The 21,476-nt window shown below is 39.2% G+C and overlaps 1 protein-coding gene and 1 pseudogene across 2 annotated transcripts in view; one reads left to right on the top strand and one right to left on the bottom strand.

Moving 5' to 3' along the window:
- Window positions 1-21,476, bottom strand: part of LOC121911543 (muscular LMNA-interacting protein) — a 32,375-nt gene that overhangs the window by 6,704 nt on the left and 4,195 nt on the right. The window contains exons 2-11 of one of the 2 annotated variants that reach the window (XM_042433129.1): window positions 17,074-17,199; window positions 11,183-11,308; window positions 9,040-10,644; window positions 8,144-8,215; window positions 7,600-7,677; window positions 7,432-7,515; window positions 7,264-7,326; window positions 5,127-5,171; window positions 3,946-4,008; window positions 3,705-3,830 (exon numbers count right to left, since the gene is read on the bottom strand). In XM_042433129.1, the coding sequence (XP_042289063.1) occupies window positions 3,705-3,830; window positions 3,946-4,008; window positions 5,127-5,171; window positions 7,264-7,326; window positions 7,432-7,515; window positions 7,600-7,677; window positions 8,144-8,215; window positions 9,040-10,644; window positions 11,183-11,308; window positions 17,074-17,199 (2,388 nt within the window). The remainder of the gene's footprint in view (window positions 1-3,704; window positions 3,831-3,945; window positions 4,009-5,126; window positions 5,172-7,263; window positions 7,327-7,431; window positions 7,516-7,599; window positions 7,678-8,143; window positions 8,216-9,039; window positions 10,645-11,182; window positions 11,309-17,073; window positions 17,200-21,476) is intronic. The other variant, XM_042433130.1, reaches the window with a different exon arrangement.
- Window positions 17,522-18,665, top strand: LOC121911570 (annotated as a pseudogene).

The following is a 21,476-nucleotide window of genomic DNA, read 5'->3' as shown; positions in this document are numbered from 1 at the left end:
AATGATTACCTCACTGCATAATGTCACCTGTAATGAATCAAAGATCTGAGGGTTAAATGTCAACAGCAAGATAATCCATGTATAACCGACTGTGCTAAGGTAAGGAGCACATTTCATCACAAAGTGAAGATAAACGTCGGAGGTCACAGTTCTGCTCCACATACTCAACACTCTGCAGGGCAAGATAGCCTTGGGAATAAGCTACCAATGGTTTCTGCATTAGAAATGGTGCTATTGTTTGTCTCTCAGGAGGTAAACGGCTGACTTTGAGAGGGAAAACAGTGTTTAGCGTCAAAATCATGTCAAGAACATTGACGTGTTAGAAACCTCTCTGCTGTGGAAGATTGTTGAAAGCGTGCTTTCAGTGGCACAATTCACACAAGTCTCATCATTTCTTTGTATATTTGGAAATCTTTTCCTCAACTGGCAATTGTCGTGCTGACCTTGACATTTAATCAGTGCGGTGAGACATTTCACTGTCACATATTCAACAAATGAACAAGATGCGGACTACAATTTTGTACACAGCTCAGTATCACACAAGGAGCTTGACCTTGTGAATTCTTTACTCTGTGGTAGCTTTTAGTAATGATGTTGATGGTGATTTCATAGCTGTGGTAATGATTTCCATTTTTTTTTTTTTTTTGGTATTTAAAGGGGACATATTCTGCATATCTACAGGTCTATATTTTTAATCTGGGGCTCTACTGGAATATCTTTGCATGATTTGCAAACTCTTAAGGATCCCCTGTCAACGTGTGAAAAACTGGGAAGTGAAAACTGGTGTGTTTTCTGGCAGGTTGGCAATCTTAACTTTTACTAAGCAAACAATGACCTTTGTCTAAACTCAATAAAACAAATGCAGCTAGAAAGAAAATACAACTCTTGCACCACAGGCTCTCATTTATTCTGTGGTTATTGCACCTGGTTTAAAACATGATTCCCTTTTGTGCAGTCCACACAGGAATTCTGTGTATTTCTTTTTCCTGCACTCTAAAGATGCAAATTTTACCATCTCTCACATCGCTGTTTATGACAGTAGGTTTGGCTGATAAATTGCCTCACTCTCATCAATTTTCCTGACAGCCCTCCAAACTTGTTTTCCCTCATCAGCAGGAAAATTTGAGCTATTACTGAGTTTCTCTGTGGCTCTACAGCTGAATGAAAAGTTCTTAACGCAAGGAGCGGGTTGTCATATTCTGTTTTCTTGTTTTTATATAATGTAATCTCTGCTGAAAAAAAAATCTGCTCGTTACCTTCTGCCACTGCAGCATTGAAAGCATCCTCACGTATGGAATCTCGACATGGTGCACCAGCTGCACCATTGCAGAGAGACAAGCTCTGCACCCAGCGAGTCATCAGAGCCAAGTTGCCATCTCTCAAAGCTACCTACAGCTCCCACTGTCTCCATTGAGCCACCACCATCTGCAATGACCCGCCACAACCCTGCCACCATCTCTTCACTCTCCTGCCCTCCAGACGGCGCTATAGGTGCATCACTGCCAGATTAAGGAACAGTTCCTACTCCAAGATGGTAAACTAAGCAGAAACTTTCCCAAGTTCTCCAGTTGAGATTATTTGACCAGAAGAGGTCTGTAAGGACACCAGAACCTCAGCAGCTTGTGAAGAAAAGATAATCCTCTCCTTGTCAGAGGATTCAACAAGACATGTTCCTTCATCACAAATATTTATGGTCTATGGTTTTGAAACGGCTCCAAAGAGAAATATAGAAAATCGCCAGCTATATTCTTTAAGATTTGTCTATCAATTTGGGAGTGAAAGTAGGGTTCTGTACTGCATTTTGAACTCAAGCTATGGAACTAATATTCACATTTTTATTAAGGACAACTCATGGAGGGTCCATAGCACAATAAAATACAATGTGTAAAGTATAAAACACAAAAAAAATAACAAAGCAAAACAAAACATTTGCTTTCCTATGGATCTCAGATTGTGTCTTTAACACTTTAACACACACACAAAATGCACAAGGAGGCTCACACTCCCACAAGTGACCGGCACTAAGTGTGAGTGGTTCATGGAGGTGGATAGATTTTGGATTTTGCCAGGAGTGGAAGTGGTTTCTTTAAAAAATCAAAGCATCTTTGTCCTGTTCACTCCAAGAAACCTTTCCACCTCAGAAGCTTTAGTTTTACTGTTCTTTCACATTTGGGTCAGATTTTTAGCCACGGACAATTGTAGCTATTTTGGAAAATACAGAGCAGAATATCAGGGAAAAAGGTTTATGAAGAAGGTGGGATGGGGAAAATTGATTGTAAAATATGGTGCTGAAAGCTCAAACTCAAACTTTAACCCTCCATCAAGTGCTTTTGTACTTTGTGGCAGAGCTGCACTACATTACCACAAATTGACTATTTTCGTTTGAGTCCATTGTCAAGTAAAAATGACAGTTCCAGCTTCTCAAATGTTATAATTTGCTGCATTTCCTTTCCTTAAATTATAGTAAACTGCATATCTTTGGGTTTTAGATTGCTGATCGGACCTTGGGCTCACAGAGACTGGATGGGAATATTTCCACAGTTTTCTGAAGTTTTAGAGACCAAACGATTAATCAATAAATTGAGAAGATAATCTGTGAATTATTTAATAATAAAAATTATTAGTTAGTTGCAACCCTGCTTTGCAGCAACTTACTTTATTTTATATGTGCTAAAATATTCTAAAGTCATCGTTCACTTACCAGCTTTTTGCAGAGCTTTTGACCATATCACAACTTTATTACAAATGGGCCTTTGCTGAAGAAGGCCAAGGGATGTGGTCAAAAGTTAAACATTCTTTAAAGGATTTGGCAATTTTCTATATTTTTGTTATTGTCATCAAATCAAGTATTGTGTGTGTTTTTGAAGCCGTTTGCACTTGGTGACATGTTCCTTCTGCACAAAGATTAAGGTCACATTCGTCACCTCTTGATTTTGAAGTCGAGAGGTTGTGATATATAACACAACAAGCTGGCGAAGCTCTGTAAATGTGACCATGTTCCCACACATACGCAGTGGTTTCTGCCTTACAAGGAACTGCTCTCCAGAGACTGAAAACATGATCACTGTTATTAGTCTTTGAAGTTGTTTCTAAACAAACTAACATGACCGTAATCTTTGTGGTGGAGGAACATGTCACCCAGTGCAGAGGTGTGGCTCATTGATGTGTTTTTAAAAAAAGTTTTTGGACAGAGATCTACAGCACAGAGGAATACAATATATCAGACTTTGGATTCAGAATACTTTTAAGTAGGATCAATTCATTGTTGATTTGGCTCTGCACATGCTTTTTGTTGAAAATAAGAAAACTAAAGAAAATCGACAGCCTTATTTTTTAAATCTGTTTTACTGTGTGGTAAATATAAAAGTCTATGTTCTGTTACAAACAAGTTAGCTGCATACAATGTGCATGTTGTAAACATATATTTAGCCATATGTTGTCGTTTGTAACACACAGTGCATATGGTTGACATCAGGGAAGTAGATTATAGTTTGACAAGTTTTTTGGACACTTCGAACTTTTTTTCGGCCTTGAAAATCTGTCAACATGTCAAGACAGATTTTGGGCAAAGTTTAACTTTTAACCAAAACTAAAACTTCTACTATTTAGATTTGAAAAGATTTAATGACACAAATCTTCTCGTCTCTTATCTCTTCCATGTTGAGATCACTGCATTATAATATGAACTGGTGACACCAGCCTACCTTTTTGTTGTCAGTTAAGGTCTGTTTGACGACAAACTGTCTGAAGGGGTTGGGATGAAACTGTTCTTCATCTTCCACTCTCATTCTTGGAATGGCTGTCATCGGGCGAATAACTCCGGGCTTCGTCTGGACAGAAGGATTTGGTGTTTGACAGTGTTTGAGTTTCTTTCTAAGACATTTTACATGATAAGATTGCACTATGATCCTAAAATTGATTAAAAAAAATAATTGAATGTCCTACTTTTTTAGGATCCATCAGCTTTCTGTCAAGACTTGCAGATGAGTGCAAGCTGCTTAAAGATGCCTGTTTAAACAACGTGAAAGAGAAACATTAACACAAACTCAAAGTCCTGTAGGTTTTCCATTAACAGCAAGCAAGGGTATGGAATGAGCCTCATCTCAAAGAAAAATAGAATCACTGAAGCATCAAACCATAAAATACAATACACAATTAGTGCTTGAAAAGTGAGAGAAATATGTTTTGTCAGCTAACAATAAAACCTAGAAATAAACAGTGAGTTTTATTGTGCCAGATGTGCATAAACATCTGCCCTCTGTTCTAACGAGTCCACATTCAGTTAACTTATCCAATGACATAAATATAACCATAAACATTTTCTTATTTAAATATGGCCAAAACACACACACAAAACAACCCCAACTCAAGGTCCTCATTCCAATTTTTTTTTGCTGGAGATTTTAACCATATCACACAGTCTTCATCAGCAGATTAAGATCGTCATGGAGATCTTTTGACATGCAAGCTCAGTAGCTGTTATTATTTCATTAATAGCACTTTTAGGACTTTTTGTCCATGTTGGCATAAACTTAGGCATGAAAGATGATCTTTGACACTGGAAATAACATACACACTAACTTAAGTTGTCTGTTAGAGTGAAGAATGAACTTTCATGCATAACAAAGATGGTTTTACTTGACTAAATGTATCTGTTAGCCATTATTTTCATGTGACAAACTTTGTGTCCGCCTTTTAACATTATAAATTTGCAATTCAGAGTTTGTGCTCATTTCATAACAGGAAACTGTTTATTTGTGTTGTTGCTGTTGGTGACAGAAGTTGAGAGAGGTCAAAAAGTTGATTACTTGCCATCTGGTATTTGCTCAAGCCTGAATAAACTCTGTGTGCATACAGATTTTTGAATCAGTAAAATTCCATGTGGAAAGTAATTTCTTCATAGGTTTGAGGACGCTCTGTAACTTACAATACAAGTTTATAAATCATAAAATGTGTCATTGTCACAACAGCTCAGTCATGTGAATTTGGGCCTGTAATTGAAAGTTTGAAACTCAACATGAAAACATAAACTTATTGTCAGTGAAGCGTTTGGCACTTTGGTCCTGTAGGGGTAAACACCTGAGGGATTTTTTCTGAAGAGACAAAACTACCCGCCTCTTACTCACATATTTGGTTTCACGCCCCAAGGATCTCGGAAATGATGAGTTGTTCTGCAAAAAGAAAGGAAGAAAGAACAAAGTGAAACAAAACACAAGCTTCATCTGGTGGGAAAATGGAAAAGTTTTATCAGAAAATTACTCATCCAGTGTTTCAAATATGTGACACACTCTCTCCTGCAAAATGACTGAGAGGAAGAAGATGGAAAGAAATCCTTGGTGGATCTTAACATTAGAGATAGTGAGTGGTGAATCTAAAGCAATATTTTGTTTCTTTCTATCTTCACCCATTATTTTCGTTATGTTGATAAACAGACTCATTTACAACACGCTTCCTATTCACTGATTCTTAAGTTTAACTTCTCTCTTCTCGTAGTAGTGCTCTGCTTTCTCTTTTCTTCGTCAGTGATAGAAATTCATAATTATCTGCACTCTACTCTTGATCTTGGACAAGCATCTTAATTCACACCACACTGACATCTCATGGATGTAGGCGTGCACATATTCCTTTTCTCACACACACACACACATACACACACACACATCAGATGATGGTCACTTTACACACACATTGTCACATTATATATACTTACATTAATTTCCTGGAGACTTACCCTAACCCTAACCTTAACTACTGACCCAAAAATCAGTTTTTTCCCAATTGGGGACACAGCTTTTGTCCTCCATTGAACAAGCCATCCCCAATTAACTGGTCCTAAGACTGAAATTTATCCCCAAAAATAGCCTATGACAGACCACATACACACACACTCACACATACGTTTTCTCTGGGAACTCGCAAGAAGCTTTCTCCTTTGATGAATAATGAACAGATGACTTTTCATTCTGCGTGTTGATGATTATACAGCCAGAATTCACTTTTATCTCCCTTCCAGTTTGTGTTTCACTGTAACACAGCAGAAAGCACTTGTTCCCATTGCCCGGAGCTTATTACAGTTTTACATTTCCTGTTTTCTATTTTATCTTACTTTAATGATTAAGTGTTTCTGTTACAATTTTATTATAGCTGGAAGCTGAAATCCATAACTTTCTGTATGCTGTTGTAGAAAGTACAAAATGGCAGAACTTCCAAAGTCACACTTATGACGTTGTCTCATGTTGTGTGCAAACAGCTGTCTGAAAGACAGAAACTGTGCTTGACTGAACAGAAAACATCTTTGTTTATTTGTTATTTATTAAAGCAATGGAATTACACACTAAAGCAGCATGGGATTAAACAATGTCACCTACATTTACATCACTTAAAGGCCCCATACACACCTGGTATTAACATGTGACTTGAATCTGGATACATTAACTGGATAATTACATCCGATCCATAGGTCATTGCATTTACACCTGGTATCAAAATGGGTTCTCATTTTCTTAATTGTGCCCGCATTGTAATAAGATCTCAATATGCAAAATTAGCTAGGTGGAGCTGGCAGACCTCCAGGTCAAGGAAACTGCTGCCATGAACGGACATCATTAATTTCTAAATCACTTTTTGAAAAGGAAGACTTCTAGCTACTGATACTGCTTGTAGCTTTTGCATGTCTTGCTTTAGCTGGCAGGAAGAGGCAGCGTGAGGGACTTTCTTTACATCTTCAGCCAGAAGGACTTTAAATCCAACCACAATGTGTCAGTTTTACTGTAATGTCAAACAAAACCCATAACAGAGTCAAAATCATGGTAATAATAATAATTTTACCAAAAAAAGGTATGTTTTTCAGCCTTAAGCCAGCTTCTGAACTAATGAAGTTTGACTATATTAATTATTAGTCATATTTAGCTTTTCGTGTACTTTTAGTATTTAGACTTGTGGCATTGGACGGACTATGTTTTTGATGATGATTTTTTTTCTTAAGATTTTTTAAATACTAGATTGTACTTTTATGATGATACATTTTGTTACCCAGAACCTCTGATGTGCAAACCAGTGGTTTCATCATCACAAACTAATTTTGTGCTAATAAAAGTTGGTCAAACTTCATGTTAAATTCTGGTAAGGATCCTAAAGTTTCCAAAGATACCAAATATGTCAGAATCTTAGGTTAATGTATAATAATGTCATACTGTCACAGAGTTTTCATCTACATTTTAAAGACAACAGAGAGATGACAAGAAATGAGGGAACAAACTTTACCTTCACACCTACATTAGGAGTCCTAGATGTCCTGAAAGTCTGAGGTGACCGGGATGATTTGCTCTTAAATGTTGCAAAAATAAATCCATTCAGTTATTTTTAATAATACAAACCAGGATCTTACATGTTTAATTCTGCGTGAATATTGATCTGATAAATTGAACTCACTTCTGGAATGGAATTTGCCAATATCTCATCAATAGTTGCATAAAGTTCTTCTGACTGTTGCCGGAGCTGAGCGGGTGAGCACATCTGTAGAAAGCAAGAATAATTGATGTTAGCGGTCTGTCGTGTGAATTGTGCAGTGAAGACCAGCAGTGATGTGTGCAGTAATACCTCAGCGTGGGTGTCTGCAAAACCCCTGTCCAGTGTGTTGAATGGACTCTCTTCTCTCTCCACCTGCTCATCTATTGCCTGTAAACGCAAAGGAGGGCGGACAGATTCAGCTCCCTGCCAGGATTGTTGCTCTCTGTGAGTGATTATACAGTAGCCTTAGACAACATTGCAACATCTCCTCAAGACAATTCACATTCTTCCACTCTGTGTTCTTCATAGACATCTCCTCCTCCTCTGAATGTATCGTTCATACATGAATGTTGCTTTATCTATAGCTCATAAATCCTTATGAAATGAGTTTTATGTCATTTTTGCACAATACATTTTACATTCAGAAATAAAAATGTAAATCTCTATAAGGCCTGATGAGTGGAGAATTAAGATTTATCTTTTTTATGCATAGCTTAGACGTTTATTCCCATTTTACATTCCTTACATGGTGCTCCACATACCAACAAGTGCCCACATAAAACTCCCATCAGGACTTCATATGGGTGGGTATTCAACAGGATTAGTGGGATTAGAGTCATATAAGTGAACTCACCTGCTGATCCAACAGAAGGGTGTTGGTGGGAATTGCAGCGAGTGATTTGTAGCTTGACTTAATCTTGTGTGGCTAAAATTTACAGACCGAGAAGAACAGACAATGAATATAAATTAATTTTCCATTTAAATATCGGCATTTTTACTAAAGATAGAGTTTGTACAATGTCTTGTGCAATATAATAATAATAATATGTGTTTTACATTTCTTTAGAGAGGCTTTCACTCTACTGCAGGCTACTAATCATCCTCATGCAAAACAGTCAGCCACACTCCAGTTGCCTGATAGCAAGAACAATATTGAAGTGTGTTTGTCTCCCTTACAGTGCTGGAAACCACGTCACCTTGTTGCAGCTTTGATGGCTGATTCAGCTGACTGTAAATGTCACCAAAAAGTCCAGTTGCAGCCATCTTTATCGCACTGACAGGTGAGAAAACAGGATGATTTTATCTACCCTGCTTGCACTAAATAAATTGGATTCTTGGTGGTTGATGCTCAAAGTTTTGTGCTGTGTTACTTAACTTCAAGCTGAATTTCTGATGTTCAAGTCTGGCTTGGAAAATTTAGTTTGAAAAAGCTGCTGCGTAGATTTTTCCAATAATGTGTTCCCTCTTTGATTTGACATATTACATTTTAGATAGGTCGCTCCTGCAATGTGTAGTTAATCTGCAGAGTAAAGATCTATCAATGAATGATGTGGCAAAGACAAACAGATAAACAGAAATCTAAAAACAGCTCCACACAGAGGACAGCACTTGATATCCACATATCAAGTGAGTGAAATCTGTTTTTAACTACATAGCATGGGCGACTCAAAGAACAGCATGTCACAGAACATATTAAATAATATCCTGACTTTAAACAAGTCATGCATACATGGCAAGCAGAGTGGCTACCTTTCTTTTTTTACCCTCCCTGTCACTGCAGTCTGATATTCCACTCCCCGGCCTTGGAGAGGGCGTGGAGCGCAGGGAGAAACAAGGGGACGGGGTGAAGTCTCTGATTGGCGGAGCAGGAGAGGGCGTAGGCGTGGGGGAGGCAGTAGGCGATGGCCATCCAGGAAAAGTGATGTGTGTGTAGCGGGAAGGGGACAAACAGTGACCTTTGTGAGAAGCCTGTGATGATGTTGTGTCACTTTTCTGGGAATCATGGCATCTCCTCTCTGACTCACACCTGCTCATGGTGTTTTGTAAAGGAGGGAGAGGTGATGTTGTGTGCGTGCGGAAAACTGTGGCATGTGGCGTGGGTGAGCGTGATTGAGAAGGCTGAAGCAGAGGAGAGCAGGGAGAGGGTGATCGCAGCTGTTGAGAAAGCCAGTGAAGCTTTGAGAGAGATGAATTTGGCGGGCGACTCCGTTTCTGGGGCACAGAGGTGTCTTCCTCATTAATAGGTTTAGGGGATGACGAGATCAGGTTTTTAAAGTTATTATCCGCATTGCCCTTGAGGTACATGTGAGAGTTGCTGGGCTTCAGCTCAGGAGACTCTGGCTTGGGAACTGACACATAAGAGTGTTGCAGTTTTTTGGAAGTTGCACAATCAGATATCTTTTCTTCATGTTTTGGTGAAGAAACTGATTTTGAGCAAAACAGAGGCAGAGGTGGAGCTCGGGGTAGCACGTAGCTCTTCACCGGCGGGGGTGAAATAACTTGCTCCGATCTCGACAAACTGCTTGAGCGAATCTGCTCTGAGCATCTTTTCACTGGAGTTTGAGGACATGTTCTGTTGTACTCATTTGGCCACACGGGTGGAGGAGCAGTGATGCATCTATGAGGCTGCTTGTGAACATGGTTCTGACTATCTATAGACCCTGACGAGGAGAACCTGGAGGAAAACTCCAGGGGAATCGAGGCCACACTGGAGGCTGCTGAGCAGGCGTTACAGAAAGACAGGGTCACAGGGTTAACAGGCCAGCAGGGGGTGTAAGGCCTCTGCAGAGAAGGGGACAGAATGGGAAGGCGACCTTTTCTCAGGATGGCTGTGAGGAGGGAGAGTCTGGTAAGAGGAGGCCGGTGCCGGGGAGGAGGGGACTGGGGACAGACAGAGGAGGACAGGCTCTCACACGATGAGAAACAGGTTTGAGGGATGTGAACCAGACTAGAGCCGGGAGCGAGAAAGTGCTGTTTGATCTGAATCACAGCAGGGGAGAAGACGCCAGAGCGGACAGAGGAGCAGCGGGAAGCAGCAGACCAGCTCTTGTCTTTGTCCCAGCCCTCAGAGAGGATGGACTCTCTAGATGAAGCAGGGGTGGGGAAGAGGTCTGCAGAGTTTGTGGGGCTTGTTCTGTCTTCTGACTCAGACGCCCTGTTAGCAAAGAAACCTGAGCTAACCTCAACACGTCCGGAGGTACCGTGACACTGCTGCTGGGAAATGCCCCCGTGTTTATCAACAGCTGTTTCCATGGAGGTCGTCCCAGTAGCGACGTGTTTGGGTGTATTTTCAGACTGAGCACTGACTGAAGGGAACGTTTGCAAGAGGCTCACGTGATCCAGCGGATGCTTCAGCTGAAAAAAAAAGGAAAGCAAAAGAGTTTCTCATTTTTATTAATTGGCTACAACTAATGTGATTTGTTTGTTGTCTGGGGATTATCTGAAAATCCCCTGCTTTACTGAAAATTGTCTTTCACTTCAAATTCTAAAAAATGTTGGACTAGGTTCCGCCAATTACACCTAATTTGTCCAGAGGAGGAAGTACTTTAATGAAGCCGCTGTCTTACACTTAATAAATTGGTAGACCAGTAGATACTTTTAAACTTTTTGAACCAATTGCTTATTAACTTATTGTTAGGTTATAATTAAACTGTCAAGTTTGAGAGCCAATAAATTTCCACTTCAGTCATGGTCACATTGTTTTTTAACTGATCAATTTTTTATCTCAATTTGACAAGTGTATGTTTTAAATTAAACACACTGCAGATACATGGTTATATTTCACACACATACTTACAATACACAGGTATCTGTATAATGTAATATGTCCAGAACAAATCTTTCTGTCACAGTCTCCACATGACATGGAAAGAACTCCTGCTGTTGTACTTACTTCATGCTTTGTCTCCCCTTGGATCATGTTTCGTGTTCCTCTCTCCACTGAGTCCTTAATAACCACTCTCTCAACTTTGAAAATATCCTGGTCCGACATGGTCTTCTCATGGGACACAGCTAAAATCTGACAGGAGAAGATGAAGCAAACGTTCAGGAGGAACTGAGCAAAGTGAAACTCGAGAAAACCCAAGACGAACTTCAGCAAGCCCCCTAAGCTCAGGGGTGTGCTTGGTTTCACCACACCACATGCCCTACACATATAATTCACATGTACATGCACATGTCCTGCTGACTATGTCCTTCATGTGCTTAACTGAATGGTCTGTGTGCACACAACTTTGAAGTATTTTTAAATGACAGAAAGTACTATAAACACGTCTCTTTTTGATGATACCAGTAAAAGTCACCAACATTTTCAAATCTTAGACACAGGAGGATTTTATTAGTGAAATGTTCCTAGAGCCGAAAAGTCATCCAACAAGAACTAATTGGTTAAAGTTAGGTTAAGATTGTGGTCAGGATTTAAATAAACCAACATTGATTGTTGTAAACTCTCAATTTAAGGTTACTTGTAAGAGGCTATAATAACGTTGAGCGTCTTCCACCTTTGCTTCTTGAATACATTCTTCACATGACCACAACCTGTCAGGAAAACATAAGTCGTGCGTAAAACCTCAATCTTTTATTCTCCTTTTTCTGGTGAGGACAGTCTAATTAGAGCATGAAATTAAATGCAAAAATTATTCAGGTATGTTGCATGCCATTTTTCTTAATAGGAATCTTCCCAGCTGAGTCATACACACTAATTGGACCCTTGCTCCTTCAGATCCATTAAAAATATCAATTAAATGTTATGTGTCGTTTCACTTGCCCCAAAACCAATAAACACAAGGGGATAAAGGTGAAAACTCAACCATGATGCCTGAGCACATGTGATGCATTCACAGTATGTAAACTGAATGAAATGAAATACTAGAGTAGCATGGGATAACATGGATTTTGCATGCTGAGCACAATTTCTCACAACTTACTTTCACTCCACTTTCTCTGTTTGGAATAAACTTTATTCAGATTGCCCCCCAGATAAATAATATCCAGGAATTAAGACTTATCTCAATATGCACGACTCCAATTTTTGACAAAAACAGAAATTTGTACTATTATTACCATAAGGCCATCAAATTCTGATGTGAATCTGAAATAATGAACTGGATTTAAAGGAATATTTTTTTAAAATATGTGTGACATTTAAGTGGAGCTAAAAAGGGTTATGACGTGCATCATTACTGACACGATCTCCCACATTTATGATAATTGTGATCCTATATATATATATATGTGTGTGTGTGTGTGTGTATGACACCATCTTATAATGATAGCCTTCAGTTTTCCAAAGCAATTAAATCTCTTGGTTCTGTTCTTTTAAGTGATTGTACATAAGCAGCAATCAAACAAATGAAAGGCTGCCAGAATAACTCAGTACGTAATGGTTTTATTCCTGGGACTGTAATGAACACAAATGGCACCTTATGCCAATAATATCATCACATACTGTGTGTCAGAGTAGATATATTTAGAACTTAAATGAAGCACAGAACAAGTCAATGAGTTTGCCACATGTAAACCAACTGACATGTCTTGAAACTTAAATATTATGATTCTGTACTGCACTAGCTTGGACGACTGGCTGGAATCAGAGTTTTACAATTTTTTTTTTTGCCATAAAAATACTTGCTATTATAATAATTCAAAGGCAAATAAATGTCATAATTCATAGCTGTTATGCTATAAATTTAATATTTGTACTTTAATTTATCACATTTGGTGTCTTATTACTTTATTTAATGAAGTCTGCCTCCCTGTGGAACAGAACTGAACCACATTTCTTAGAATAATTGTAGTGAGTGTTTCGGAAAGAACATATCTACTCAACTGCGATCACCTCAGCTAATTTAGACAATAAACCCTCTCATTTGAAGAGATGATAATTAGGCAGGAAAGCTCTGAGGGTTGTGTTGTATTATCTCATATTTTGAATCAATGGTGGCCACTGAGAATACAAACTGATAATGAACACTTTAGGTTACACTCATTGATTTGCAATACTGCAAAGGGGCACATCTGCAATTTCTTTTGAGAGGAACTGCTGCTTTTTTTAACACAGTGGTGGATTCATTAGTTTTCACAGGTAATTTTTTACATTCTGCCCATTGGCGTCTCAATATAGAAACTGTCTGACCACAGGGAGTATTACTAATCTGTGATGTGTAAATTCTCAAAACTGCAAACAGCTGTTCATTCAATATTTTGGATTACTGTCAAGCCAATTTTTTGCTCTCCCTACAAATATTTAACAGGATCCTACCTGACAACATGTGAGAGTTTGTGTGCAGAGTAAGAAATGGTGTGAGAAAGCAGAAATTTGACCTTGTGCCATAACTCTGCTCCACATAAGTGCATCAAAGGAGAAGAAGGGTAACTGTGTAGTTTTACTAAAAAGATTTTTTTTCACAGATTCTGCAAAGTGCTGTATCAATAGACTAAATGTATGTTATCACCTGGCTTGACTGACAGTAGTGTCAGGTGAACATCAGGCTGCTCTGTTTATGGCAACTTAACTCTTACAAAGTTGAGACGTAATAATAGTCTGTAAAATAATGGGATATTTCTGTAGCGTTGTGATTCTGAAAGGATTTACAGTAGCTTAATCAACATACTTCACTGTGGGGCAAAATTCAAACCAATAAAAAATAGCCAGAAGTTCTCACATCTAGTGGCTATGAATGCACTTTTATACAGGGAGAGATCTGGGAATTGCTATATAAGGTTTAAAGATTAATAGTGTGCTGGAATAGTTAGGTATTTTAACAAATACAGGGTTTTTTTTTTAACACTTTATTGACAACAGTTAAACAAGACAATTGATATCATGTCTGAATGCTAAAGCTAGATGCAGTAGCTGATTAGCTTAGCTTAGAATCAGGGGGAAACAGCTAGCCTGCCTATAATAAGATATTAATTTTCTTCTTCCACCACTGCAACTTTAACTCAATTAAAGCAACAAAGTGAGTAACCAAAACCAACACTGGCTTTTGAAATATACGGCACTGCTTTGTTATTTTAAAAAAAAAACTAAACCTGTCAGCACAACACTATGAGCAAAAGACGGAGAGATGCAGAATCTAAGTTATAGTCAAATAAGCAACTAACAAAGTGGAAATGGAGTTCAGATGAATACATGGCAGAGAGAAAATGAGCACAAAGCCATGCATAGCGAAGATGTATTCAAATACATTAGACACAACCCAATATTGTGCATGTATGAATAGATAATACCCTCTATGTATGCTAAAACACAGGGTTAGAGTTTTGCAGCTGTGTAGTCATATGTTGTCAGTTAATAACATGAAGGCTGCCACTCCTTAAGGTAATAACAGTAGGGGAAGCTAGGAGACGAATGGTGCAACCACCCCCCAGTGAGAGGACCTTTGAAGTCTCAAGCAGGCAGCCAGCAAGCTGACTTCAAGCAGCAGAGGCAGTCAGCTATCCAGAGGCACCCAGAGCTGTGGTGCTGCTGTGATATTTAACATCTAATTGCGCATTAACCCCCTCAGCTATTGTCACAGCTGGGGGGGCCACGTCAGCCCCCGGGACGGTTGCTTTCAATAGCGGTTGAACCTTTGTAGTTTGTCTCGATTAAAGTACAGTACTGTGCAAAAGTTTTAGGAACTTTGGATATTTAGATTCTTATCCATAATGCAATACAATCAGAGATGAGACTGATCGGTCCCAAATTTATTCTGCAGCATGACAACGACCCCAAACACACAGCCAGAGTCATAAAGAACTATCTTCAGCAACATGAAGCACAAGGAGTCCTGCAACAGATGGTTTGGCCCCCACAGAGTCCTCATCATTGAATCAGTCTGGGATTACATGAAGAGGCAGAAGCAGCTGGGACACCTAAATCCACAAAGAACTGTGGCAACTTCTCCCAGATGCAGGAACAACCGACCTGCCGAGTACCTTGAAAAACTGTGTGCAGGTGTACTGAGGAGGACTGGTGCTGTTTTAAAGGCATTGATTTAGGTTTCTTCAGTTTACTGAACTTTGCATGAAGTTCATTGATAAATAAAAACTATTTGTGGTAATATTCTTGAAAGCATCCTCACTTTACTTTTAGTGCCTAAAACCTTTACACAGTATTGTAATTCCTACACAAAGTTGTATCCAAAGTCATGAAACATTAAAAAAGCTTCTGTCTGTCACAAGAATAAATATAGCCTGCTGTGGACAAAATATTTAAAACATTCAAAATGAGGATCCATTTCTGCTGATATTTGCCTCTAAATAGTTTATTCTATTTTTTCCTCCTTTGTTTCAACCAAGTGTAAATGATTTTAATTCATATTGCCCACTTCTGAAGATGAGCTGATAAATCTGACTGACAGCAGAATAACTTGTATTTAGTATCTGATATCACCAGCTGAAAATTACATATATGAAATCTTCAAAGCCAAGAACATCCGATTTAATCCCTGAGGTTGTTCAGGAATATGTTTGATATTGATATATACATACTGAAACATGATGTACTGACGTGTGCTGTGGGAGCCAGATTCCTGGAATACAGAAGATAAATGGATGATGTCAAATCATATCAATCAATGATGCTCATTCCCACTACAGCGTAAAACCCCATGTGGAAACCATACAGGAGGAATTATAGAACAAGATGTATTAACAGTTCCAAGCATTTAACACATTTTTTTTTAATGTTTACTGATTTATATTCACATATCAAGAAATTATTCTTGCTTTAATGATAAGGTAAATGACAGTATTTAGCATATTTCCCCCTGAAGATGAGTCACACTGATGGCTGTTCCGCTGTCTGAGGAAGAAGTCGTGGATGTAATTGCAAAAATGCTGCAGGTAAGAAAGAGACTGATTCTTCCCACGAAGCAGGGCACAAAATTAGAACTGGTCACCAGCCAAATGCTGGTAAAATATGCAAGTGGTTGGTAGATTTTGCTTCACTCACCAGCCAAAAAAACAATGGTAATCTATTGATTGGTCAGTAAAATTTGTGCATTCACTAGCCATTTGGACAAAAAAGTTAATTTTGCACACTGCCCAGAAGCTAAGGTGTGTCCTCAGGTGTATGTCATAAAGCCACTGACGTTATTAATCACTTGAAACTAAAGTCATTTGAAAAGGCCTAAAAGGCTCATGAACCTCTTTTAGTTACACTTTACATTCAAAAGAAGTTACAATTCAAAGAAATCTCTCACATTGTCACCTACTGTCTATGACCCTACACACCAACACGTGTATTTCTACTATAGGAAGTGTTCAGATACATATGATTCAAAGTCACACTTAAATAAATTCTTTGCTGCAAGAATATTATAAATCAAGGCTCATGAGTTTGATAAAAATGATAAATGTCATTTTCATTCATTCTGTCACATCAAATATAATTAGAAAATGGTCATATTCATATGCTGTTGTCATTGTTAACAGACTGACTGCATTTCAGCTGGTAATTTTTAACATTTTGAGTCTGCAGGCTGAAAAACAGCTTTCAGCTTTTGGGATAAACTGAAGAAAGTTTTGATTAGTGAGGAGTCAGACTGGCAGATAGGATCATTTTCAGTGAGTTATATTCCCCAAAATGCAAAATATGAGAAACTTTGTCTATACCCAGTGCAAAAAGAGAGTGATACAAAATAACATAATATACATGCAGAGAGCACAATAACAATACAAAGAAAAGTCAATTAGTTAAATGAACAACATACACTTTGATAAAAACCTTGTAATAAAAGAAGTAATCGTGTTACAAATAGGCGATAATATCACTTTTTAATCTTCTGAGTTCTATACCTGATTTGGTTTTCCTGTCAGAGCTCCAGATCTCTCCTCCTCAGTAATAATACATTTAATTGGTAATTTCTGCACCACAGGCACAAACGTGAAGATAGAAGACTTAGATGGCACTTCTATTGAAACCTGTGAATCAAAGAGAGGAACAAATTGTCCACATGTTACAGGCTCTTGGTTGTAGTTTCCCTGTCAAGCACAAAGGCTTGGTAAAAACAAATGTGTTTAGAGATGAGTCACCCTCAACATGTCTTCTTCTCAAAGCTGAATACACTAAATTTCAGAATATCATATGTCTTTCTGCTTCACAGGGATGTGTAACCATACCCAGCCACTAATGATCTATCATCACATGCACACACAGATTAGGCAATTTAGCACCCTGCAGCTCAAAGCCTTGGCACACCCAGACTCAGTGAGGAGTAATGAGTTGCGATACACCATGAGAAGGATGGCGGCAGAGACACAACCTGCCAAGGAGCAGAGCTCCTGGATATTAAGTTGGCTTCCCTCTCGGTGCCCCACTTCTCCCTCTCAGCTGAGAGAGTGTATAGCAGCCTTTCTCCAGGCAGCATGTCTGGATATCCAGTGACAACTGTCTGTGGACCTTAGCTTTTTCCACTCAGTTGCAACCATGCTCCCCCTCTGACCCCCAGCTCCAGGCCCAACCCACGCCTCCGCTGGTTTCTGCTGCATGGCTCTGGTGGCAGACTTGCCCTCTGGGCTCAAAACCTTGACTCTCTCTACAACAGTGGAACGGTCTACACTCTAGACCTGCTGAGATTCATCTGAAGCAACAATCCCCAGTTCAGCACTGACCCCACAGGGGCTGAGGAGCAGTTTGTGGCAGCTCTGTAGGAGTTGAGGGAGAAGGTGGGACTGGAGGAGATGATGCTGCAGGGCCACAACCTCAAAGGATACCTGTCTGCTGACACACACTCAAATACCCACACAGGGTAAAACATCTGCTGCTGGTGGAGCTGTGGGGGTTCCCAGCTCGTCCAGAAAACCCCAACCACAGCTCCATCCCTGTGTGGATTGGAGCCATGGGAGCCGTCATGAGCCCCTTCAACCTGCTGGCTGGACTCAGACTTGCTGGGCTTCTAGGTCCAATGCTAGTCCAGACAATAAAGTCAGACTTCAAATGGAAATACTTGTCTGTGTTTAACAATAACACTGTATCTGACTACATCTACCACCTGAATGCCCAGACTCCAAGTGGAGAAACACCTTTTAAGAACATGACCATTTCCTACAGTTGAGCCAAGTGGCCCATGCTGGAGAGGATAGGCCAGGTCCAAGCCAACATTCCCATTTATTTAATTTATGGATCCCACTCCAGTACTGACAGTGACTCTGGATACACCTGTAAGAAAACCAGGTCAGATGTGGAAATCACAGTGATCAGAGGGCAGGCCATTACGTTTTTGCCAACCAACCAGATGACTTCAACCAGACAGTCCTTCATATCCTCGCCAGGACAGAGAGGAAAAGCCAAGACAAGGGCATGAAGCAGTGACAGCTCCCTCATTTAGCTGACACGCAGGAGGGCACAGGGATTAAGTGACCCAAACCCCATTACACAACAAGGACAGTTTAACTCTAAGCCTCTTTAGAAGCACTTAATCTGATACTGAATGCAGGTTCCAGATACCTTTTCTGGCCTACAGGCAGTACTGTCGATTGTGACTGGTCCAGCTGATGTGTCATCACATCACAACAAAGGACGACTATACACAAGAATACAGCAGTGACCACTGTTTTACTTCTGTGTCTATATTTTTTTTAAATGAAGAACAATGGAGACCAATGACTTGTAGGACCAACAACATTATCCAGGCCCTCATAGGTATTTGAGGAGAGGAGGCCATTCAGAGGGAGCTGGACTCCGTAGTAATAAGCGAGACAGTGTTTGACAAAACTTCTCAACGTCTGGCAGAACATTGTTTGCCACAACTTCTATAGTAGGTGCATACATTTGCAATAGATAAAGAGGCTGTTGGTATTACAGTATGTTATCAATGCAACAGCTCTTTTGCAAATGAAACACAGCAGTATAAAGTAGGACATGTTAATGTTAGCTAAGCACCGAAAGGCTGTTATAGATGACTAGATAGATAAGATAATTAGTAATTTAAAACATACATGATAGACTGATCACAAAGACAGACTCCATATAAGATTTTTTAAATTGTCAAGGATTAAAATACACAAAAAAGCCCTAGGGCTTATTTCCATTGTGGTCCTCTATTGCAGTACAAGATGGCAGATTGAAAGAAAGTGTCAAGCAAAAATGACATTAGCCTTAAAAAAAAAAGCAAACAGAGTAAAACATCAAGTATTTGTACATCTACAAATTATTTAACAATCATTTCTTGAGATCTGATTTAAAACACCTCTCACCTGGGTTTAGCTTGAGCGAGATACGCACTTTGTTCCATTGACATGAGGCTGTATATAAAAATGTATTTTGTTCCAAAAATACTGGCAATATTCTAATTCTGAATATTCAATATGTGTGTTTTGCTGCTGTGTTAAAGAAAAAGTTTTACATTTTAGGAAATATGGTTTGCTTTGGTTGGAGAGTTTGATGAGTAGATCTATAGCACTCTCATGTCCATACAACAAATATGAAGCTTTAGCCAGTAGCCGGTTAGCTTAGCTTAGCATAGAAACAGGGAATTCAGGCTCCGTCGGAGGGTTAAAACAATCAGCCTACCACCACCTTTAAAGCTCACTATTTTGTTTTAGCGTCTGTCTGTTAGCAGGTATAAATGTAGATTGTGCATTGGTTCTTTGCTATCCCACTGTTCACGTCTGGTTACTGATATTAATGTAGAATTACAACTTCTGTGCTGCAGCTTCTCAGAAAAAGCCTTGGTAGCTTTGTTTGCTTCATGGCTGGCCTTTGCCCATTTCCAAGGGATCACAACACTTTACAGGGAAACTTGTGAAACCACTGGCATGTATACAAAATACAATATACATTGCTGGGAGATTTACATTTTTATTGCATCTGGTTAAGCTACAGCAACTCCTAACAGCTCAATGAATGTGAGGGAAAACAAAATACAGGCTATGCAATTACAATACACAATTTGTAATCTAAACTGTTCCCATGAAACATATTATCCAAGTTATTCAAAATTAGTAGGCTACTGTTGTTGCCAGACATTGTGTCCTCTGTAAAACTGAAAGGTTAGGGGCTTATGTAAGATTTCTCCTTTCTTTAGTGTTAACATAAAACAGCCCCTGGGACAAGCAGGCTCATACTGTGAATCCTCTGTGCTGTGCTGCAGAGGTGACCTGGTACAGTACATCCAGCTCTCCCTGAGCCATTATTGCTCAGTGGGTACAGCAAAGCGTTCACACTATCAGTGTTAATGGGTTGATTCTCACCGAGGCCATCCATGCTGAAAATGTATGAAGAGGTGTGAATTGTGGTAGGTAAAAGCTTCCATGTCTATAAAAACGACAGCCACATTTCTCAGTGATTATTATCTTGAAGGAATTAGAGCTGACAAAGTTCACATTTGAGGGGAACAGCAATATGTTTCCAACAATCTTTACGTTAAATTGGAAAAATATAGCTTTTCTCCAGTGAAACGTGTTAAGCCTCCCTATGTTGTCCATAAATGTGAGCAAGACAAGGGCTTCAATTTGTTAAGGTAGCAACACAGTTTCCATCGCAATGTGGGTTCAATGGCATTTCATGGTCTGGATGTGTGAAAACATTTTCTGTTTATTCCCACGGCAGCAATCAAAGCACACACCCATCAAAAGCACTTCTGCTGACTACTAATCATGCTTCTTCTCGCCACAGTGTTGTTGGGTCTGCAAATTGCAAACTGGAGGGTAAGAGCACTGAAATTTCTTTCACTACTCAGAGAGGGTTATTGTAGCAGATACTTAAGACTCTATTAAAAATGGATCGCACATCCCCCGCTCATTGATGTAGACACAGTCAGAGAATTAGCATATTAGATTCTGCTTCACCTTTCATCTCACAATTTCAGCACAGACACAACTTCAGCCAGCTGGCCTGGTTCTAGTTATAGTGTGTGGCAGGTTAAATATGGGAGGAAGATAAAAGGAAGCTTCAAATCAAAATGATTAACGAGATGTTTACATTATCAAGAATTCTCAGAAGTTCACCTCAAAATATTTGAGTGACATATTGTGTCTCAAAGAAGTTTCAAACCTTTTTTTTTGTTTGTGTTTTTACTTTGTGAATCATTCAAAATAATCACATGCTGGCCTTCAAGAATAAATTGACTGCACTTGAAGATGACTTCAGTCTCAACCATGTGCCAAGTTATTCTCAACTCAAGTAGGAGTAGAAGTTCATCTGAGGAAAGGATATTTCTACATGATTTCCTTTGTAGTGGTCCACGCTGGCACACACA

Source organism: Thunnus maccoyii, chromosome 14, assembly GCF_910596095.1.
Source record: "Thunnus maccoyii chromosome 14, fThuMac1.1, whole genome shotgun sequence".
Taxonomy (NCBI): Eukaryota; Metazoa; Chordata; class Actinopteri; order Scombriformes; family Scombridae; genus Thunnus; species Thunnus maccoyii.
Note: the sequence above shows the minus strand (reverse complement) of the source record. Positions and strands in the feature narration are given on the sequence as shown.